Source organism: Montipora capricornis, chromosome 6 (assembly GCF_036669925.1).
Source record: "Montipora capricornis isolate CH-2021 chromosome 6, ASM3666992v2, whole genome shotgun sequence".
NCBI lineage: Eukaryota > Metazoa > Cnidaria > Anthozoa > Scleractinia > Acroporidae > Montipora > Montipora capricornis.
Genome location: NC_090888.1, coordinates 57,073,560 through 57,080,453, shown reverse-complemented (window position 1 = coordinate 57,080,453; position 6,894 = coordinate 57,073,560). Strand labels below are relative to the sequence as shown.

General features: G+C 40.4%; 1 protein-coding gene across 2 annotated transcripts in view; it reads left to right on the top strand.

Moving 5' to 3' along the window:
* The first annotated feature begins 979 nt into the window (after window positions 1–979).
* LOC138052640 (gamma-aminobutyric acid type B receptor subunit 2-like) overlaps window positions 980–6,894 on the top strand; it is a 12,319-nt gene continuing 6,404 nt past the window's right edge. For both annotated transcript variants that reach the window (XM_068899181.1, XM_068899180.1), the window contains exons 1-5: window positions 980–1,011; window positions 1,459–1,539; window positions 3,423–3,573; window positions 5,355–5,484; window positions 6,721–6,828. In XM_068899181.1, coding sequence (XP_068755282.1) covers window positions 3,521–3,573; window positions 5,355–5,484; window positions 6,721–6,828 — 291 coding nt within the window. In that variant the 5' untranslated portion in view covers window positions 980–1,011; window positions 1,459–1,539; window positions 3,423–3,520. The remainder of the gene's footprint in view (window positions 1,012–1,458; window positions 1,540–3,422; window positions 3,574–5,354; window positions 5,485–6,720; window positions 6,829–6,894) is intronic.

Genomic DNA, 6,894 nt, shown 5'->3' with positions numbered 1-6,894 from the left:
GCTATGGCGCGAGTTTGAAGTGCAAACATAAGGATCCGTAAGCAGCTCGAGTAAAAAGAGGGTTCGTAAGAAAATTCTTATATCGTCTGTTTATTGAATCGAGAAGGAGAACAGAGCTGGCCCCAAAATAACCAGTCAACGCGAGTACTAGAGATATAATAAATTTAATTATGTGGCTTAAAAGAGGCTACATTACAATGATAGCGCGGATTGTTATTTGAAACGGAGAAATTCTCGAGTGCGATGAACTACAAAGTGGCATTCCTTTCAAGATCGATGTCCGTTCAACAAATCGAAAGTTGTCCAATTCAATAATGCCATGCTCTGACCTACAATAGGGGATTCAGTACAACAACCTGAATCAAGGAAAGAAAAGGGGATGGAAGCAGGAAATTTGGTGTATCGGGGTAGTGAAAACGGAGGTAAGTGAGAGCAGTGTGAGGCTACTTGAATAAGAAAAACGCACTATAAAAGGCGTGGTACGTGGATGTTTTGTAATCAAACGTGGTCGTATGTAGAGCTCTGTGATAATTTGTGCAATCAAAGAAGCCCCTAAGGGCATTGTGTCCCAAAATGTTATCTGCCGTGTTTTATTAACCCCCTACCCCTGTCCAGTTTCGTCGAACTGGAAATATCTTTTAGGGGCCGTCTCTTTGTTGTTGTTTGTTGATTGCCATCTTGGATCATCAAAGTGTTGACTGAATTCGAACAAAAGTTATAACGTGAAGTGACCCTTTTATAGTGCGTTTACTTTAGTCGAAGATGGCGCACGTTGAGAGCTCATGGAATCGGACGCCATAAGCTAAGTTAAAGGGATTGATAAAAGAAAATGAATGCATGAATTATGATAAATGAATGAATGAATGAATGAATGAATGAATGATAAATGATTAAATGAATACTGAAATACATCGATGATGTATATTGTGTTGGAAAATCCACAGGGTCACGTGACTTTTGAAAAAAATGGGAAAACCGGGAAAACTGTCGTCCAAATTACCCAGAACAGACGTGAGTACAAGGCTCTGTAACTTATAATCGGGATTATATTGAGTGCTTGCTAGTTGAAGTAAGATTATCAATAAGATTCATAGAAAACTTGTTATTACAGATGTCATACACAAGACAAAAAGAAAAAGGAGTGAAAAGGCAAATTCTTATTTAGGGAGCTTAAGCACGCTCGTTTTGAGACGCGGACGGCAACCGGAAGAGAACACTTCGCATGCCAGGACAGTGGTGTCTCCCAGATTTTACACTAATCATTTTAATGGAAAAAATATACTTAGCTATGTAAAGGTGGTGTGTGAAGACACGTTACAAGTAAAAACAGCTTACTTCCGGTTGCCATCCGCGTCGCAAAAACGCGACGTGGGCTTAATCTCCACTATTATTTCATGCCCTTGAGCTAGGAGCATTGGAGATTATTAACCGAAACTTTTCCGTTTTTTTTGTATTCAGGTGGCGTGAAACAAGTAGTGGCTACATTTGATATTCGTGATAAAAATCTCGTTCTTTTCAACAAGAGCTTTGAATGGGAAGGTAAACAGCTAAGCTTGTAGGATACGATACTTCGGTTTCACACAAACCCTAAACACTCTCTAAAGCCAACCTCCGGGTTGCGGTGAAGAACTCCCTTTTAGCCGTAAGTCGACGCGATCTATTGCAATATACTGCTTTTGAAAATGGCGAGAAACACATCAGCAAACTCTTGGGTGTGGCTGTTCAAAATCCGATTAACACAGAAGTCTGTGACCTTGAAAGTCGATCCCACTTATTTGGCCTTGGCCCATCAGATTACCAGGGAACCCAACGAATCTGTTTCTCACATTATCTGTTCCCCAGAGCAATCTTGCTGGCTGGCAAAAATACAGGTGTTTCGATGAGCTGGCTGGGAAATTTTGTTATTGATAAAGGTTTTGCCTGGGAATTACTGACTTTTTCTAGCATTTCAACCCGAGCAGGCTGTAGAAACTCTGAAGACTGAGGACGACTAAAAAAAAAAAAAGGAACCCCTTTCCTCTCCCAGAGAGTAGTCACAAACATACGACGGCTGGTCAGAGTGATTGCGCTTGCGGAAAAAACGGTTTTGTCGCTTTTGTTCGGTCGTTTTGGATCGAGGGATTTGAAAGCGCGCGGAATTCCTGACTGGGAAACCAACCAATTTTATCTAGCTGGCTGGGAAATTTCTTGTGTGTCTTGCTGGGAAAAAGGAACAGATAATGTTTTCCCAGCAACACTGAAAACACACCTGAAAATGCCTAACAACATTTATTTTCATTAACTGGTGTATACTAATACATTTTACAACAATTGGTCGTTGGGTGCCCCTGGATTACGGTAGTATCTAATTTGGAATACACGTCCTGCCAGATAAGGCCCAATCCGATTGAGTCTGATGAACAGAGAGATCTGAGATTGTCCATAAAACCAGGTAACCACGCCACGCAAGGGATTGCCCCTCCAAACGCAAATATCAATAGCCGTTCTAAAAATAGAAAATACCCTAAACTGATGGGCCGCATTCCATCGAAGATCCACAATTTTGGTTATGGAGGTCTGGATTAGAGCGGTTTTCAATTGATTGTCGAAAGTAATTAGCGAATTCCTTTGGTTTTGCATTACTTCACTCATTGATTTCGCGTCACTTTTTGAACCAATCAGAAGTGAAACCAAAACCAATCGTGGCTCGCGAGTGCACATTTTCCCGCACTTTGTGTCGGCTACGTGTAATTACTTCGAGTTTTGATTGGTTTACTGAATTGTCTCCGTCCTTTTTGATTGGCCAAAGTAATTACTTTAGTTTTGGGTTTACGACACTCGATTGAAACTCGCTCTAACACTACTCTGTGATTAAATCCCAACCGGGGGTTTGAATTTTACTCGTCAAAAACGACCTTCCCCATGTAATGTTATGTTGAAGAGAAACAAAAATTAAGTGTAATTTGAAGGCGGATAAGCTCAACTTTGAATAACTAGACCGTGAGATCCTTCACGATGTAAGGCAAGCCATTTTTGGGGCGAAAAGGTTAACCAAAAAAATCAGCACTGAATATTGAACGTGTTTTACATTTTCACCTTATCTATGAAAATTTGAGCCCTATATTAACACCAGATTATCTTTGTGAATCGAAATTTTGTAATTTTCTAAGGAGATATAGGCTCATTCGTACTTTTACCATCCAATATTTGTCACTTTTGATGGCTGAGAGTTCAGATAGCGACGAAGCCTTGCCTAACGAGTTCTCTTAACTTTTGAAGTGAATTTGAGTATACCAAGTTTTTTCTCAAACAACTTCGTATGTGAATAAGAAAAAATGTGCAGATCGACCCCGAACTCGGCTTTCACGCCGAGGATGAAAAGAGAGAGAGAGATCCTGGGTCTTCAGGTTTGCTTTTCACGTTAAATGTTCTATTCTTGACAGGGGGTCGTGTACCCAAAGATGGTGTTACGATCGATGAGAGGCTATCCCAGGATGCTGTAGGCACCACCATTATATTCTACGTTCTTTCCTGTTTTGGAATGTTATTCTGCCTGTGTTGTTTGCTGCTTAATGTTATTTACCGTAAACATATGTGAGTACTAACATATGCAACAAGTTGAAATGTTTTTTGAACGTATAATTATGTTACTTTTGTGATGGCCACTTTTATCGCCAGTTTATGACTGATTTTTCTTTTCATCGAATGACGAAAGTCCTATAACAAGTCGCCACTAAAACAACAGAAAAATGTTGGCGATGGACAGCGAAAACGCTAAAACTGAAGCCAGGGACCATCTTGTTGGCATCATTGTATGGATATTATGGGTAGAAATTTTGAAAGTGGTTTTTGTAACATTGCCACATTGTTGAACTGTTAAGCTGAAGTGTCAAGGTGGTCCCAACAAGATGGCTGCCGCAATTGTCGTTCCCCCCGTTAAACAATAGATGATCGATCCAGTCTCTTTACTGGATCTCGGTTATCAGCATTATACCTTCGTTTGACCTTATATGGAAATGAATGCGGTAAATGTCGCTCAGCATATTATTTTTGGCGCCAAGCACATCGCTTTCCGCTCATTTCTTAAACTTTAAAGTGCTACTACGACCAAAAAAGAATTTTGTTTCTCCTTTGGATTTCAAAACTATGTTAACTAAACACTAACTCACCCAAGTTTTAAGTTCTGATTTTAAAAAGACATCTGTTTATTTTAGCTGGAATTTTCTTATTTATTGGTCCGCCATTACTAACTTCGAAATCTTGAGAGAGCTGTGTCGAGGAGAAAATGACGTCAAACACTCACTAGTATGCAATGCGTGTGTACGCGGCCTAATTAATATTCAGCACGGGAGTTTCGGGCTTTCAGACTTTTCAACCCGTGTTTTGCATATATAATAAATTGCGTTTACACGCTGAAATTTTAAGCTAGTGAGTAAATGACGTCATTTTCTCTAGATCCAACCCTCTGAGGTCCAATCGGTCAGTTTTGAACGTGAGTAATGGCGGACCATGAAATTCAAAACTTACACTCAAAATAAACAGCCTTTGGATAAAACTCAAAGCTCAAAATTTTGCCAGTTAGGTGTTAAGCGAACACATTTTCAAAATCAGAAGAAAAAAAGGAAATGATTTTTTGATCATAGTACCACTTTAATAAAATTTAGCAAACCGAAGGTTGAGAATTTACTGCGCCTCTCAATAACATGCGGACTCTTAAATTCAAAGTTCAACCGACAAATGCGTTTTTCGCTACCGTCAACCAAGTGTTCGGCGGCTTCTTCGAGCTTCCGAGTACTGTCGAGCGCGCAGTAATCAAATCACATCGTTGAGCCCAGTTCTTTCAACATAGTCGGAAGCTGGGAGGAGCCCCCGAACATTTGATTGACGGTAGCAAAAAACGCATTTGTCGGTTGACCTTTGAATCTAAGAGTCCGCATGTTATTGAAAGGCGCTGTAATAAAACAATTATTCCATTCGCCCTTGTTGGATACGAGATTGGTAATAGCCAACTCGACGCTACGCGCCTCGTTAGCAATTTACCATCTCGTATCCAACGCGGGCTCATGGAATAATTGTTAAATAGCTTTTACGTGCCAGGATGCTGTAGGCACAGTTTCATTGTCATCGCTGTTTGCCTCTGACGATAGGCCCTGTGGGCCAGGATTATGCTAACTGGATGGATGACTTTATTCCTTTGTTGCCTTTTTTCACTCACCCTCCTTATGTATCTTCAGTCATGTAACTTACCAAATTCGTCGCTGCTATTTAACGACAGGGAAGCAGCCAATCATATCATTCCACACGAACACCTTTAAGCATTTTCTTCTTTGGGGAACTGCTGTTAGAGCGTATCTATCTCCTGTTTATTTCTTCAGGTTTATAAGGATGTCATCGCCGACGTTCAACAACATAACCGTGGTGGGATGTTTGATGTGTTATATGGAAGTATTCGTGTCAGCCTACAGCAACTCTACTTCGGCAAGACATGAATCTTCAAATTGTTATGTAAGAATTTATTTTATTTCGAAAAGCGTTCTTCAGTACTATCAAGAATCCCTTTCGTTAACTTCAAATTTCGAAAGTTGTTTTTCGAAAGTGTTTACTTATCAATCGACTCGCGAAATTTCAATCATTAATATAAATATTGTTTGCAAGTGTTATTACTAGCTTTAAAAACGGTTAGGCGCTAGAAAGTGGGGTCAAGGCCTGGAATTGGAGAGGGCACTACGCTACCCCTGAGAAAAATGAAGAAATCTTAGAGAAGGCAGTTTAATATAGCTCTCGTCTTTGTTCATGATTCAAGGCCAGACCTTGGGAATATCCTGAGAACTGCCTCCTGTGAAGAAGAAAGCGTTCCAATTTAAGGGGGTCAAATTCTGTTCACTGCGCGCACGCTTTGTGTTTTAGCCTGTAACGCGAGGTACCTGCGAGGAAAGTCTCCTTCGATCTTCAAATATATCGATTTATACCCAGAATTCTCCAAAATCATCGCAAAGAAATCGACAACGTTGTTGTTGTTTCATGTACAATGTCGCAACGCATACATGATTTCCCGTTGAAGCCAATGAAATCACACCATATAAGTTAGACATCGCAAGGGAACATATTGAAGCTAATAAAATCATAGAACTGATATAGCAAACGTCCCATGGAAATTCAATTTCAAACGCCGAGGATCGACCGAATTTTTTACTGTTCTGTCCCCTTGGGGTGGGGGTAGCCCACTGAAAAATTCAAGAAACTAAAACTTAAAAATTAAGGCGGGTTGCCTCTCGCCCCTCTTCCGCGCGGAACTGCGCGGAAATACGAGCAACAAAAACGCCCAGCTTGTCTCGCAACATTGTTGCGAAACTAGTAGAAAACCGTTGTACATCCCACGCACAACCTGTCTTGCAACCAAAAAAAAATGTGTTGCAAGTTGCTGCAGCGTGTTGCAGAGTAGAGATCCGTTCTATTTTCTGTAACAAAATCAACATATCATACTTTTTTTGTTGCGAGACAGCTTGTGCGTGGGATGTAAAACGCACAACATTTCTTTTCGACTAGTTTCGCACCAATGTTGCGAAACAAGTTGGACGTGTCAGTGAATCGACCGTAAGGTGAAGAATCCAAACTGAAAAAGCTACCTGAGTTATTGTTTGTAAACCATGTAAGGGAACGTCGATCGTGTTTTTCAAGACTTATTATTGATTTGCAGTAAGTTAAAAAGCAACACTGAGCCTTACCATTTGTGCAATACAGATCCGATCTAGCCTTTTGTCCATTGGTTTCACCCTGGCTTTCGGTGGGATTTTCGCGAAAACGTGGAGAGTCTATAAAATCTTTACCAACAATCAGATGAAAAGGGAGGTGAGAAGTGTATAATTATTGTTCTCCTCTTTGATTCACGTGTTTGTTACAATGGTAATTCGTTTC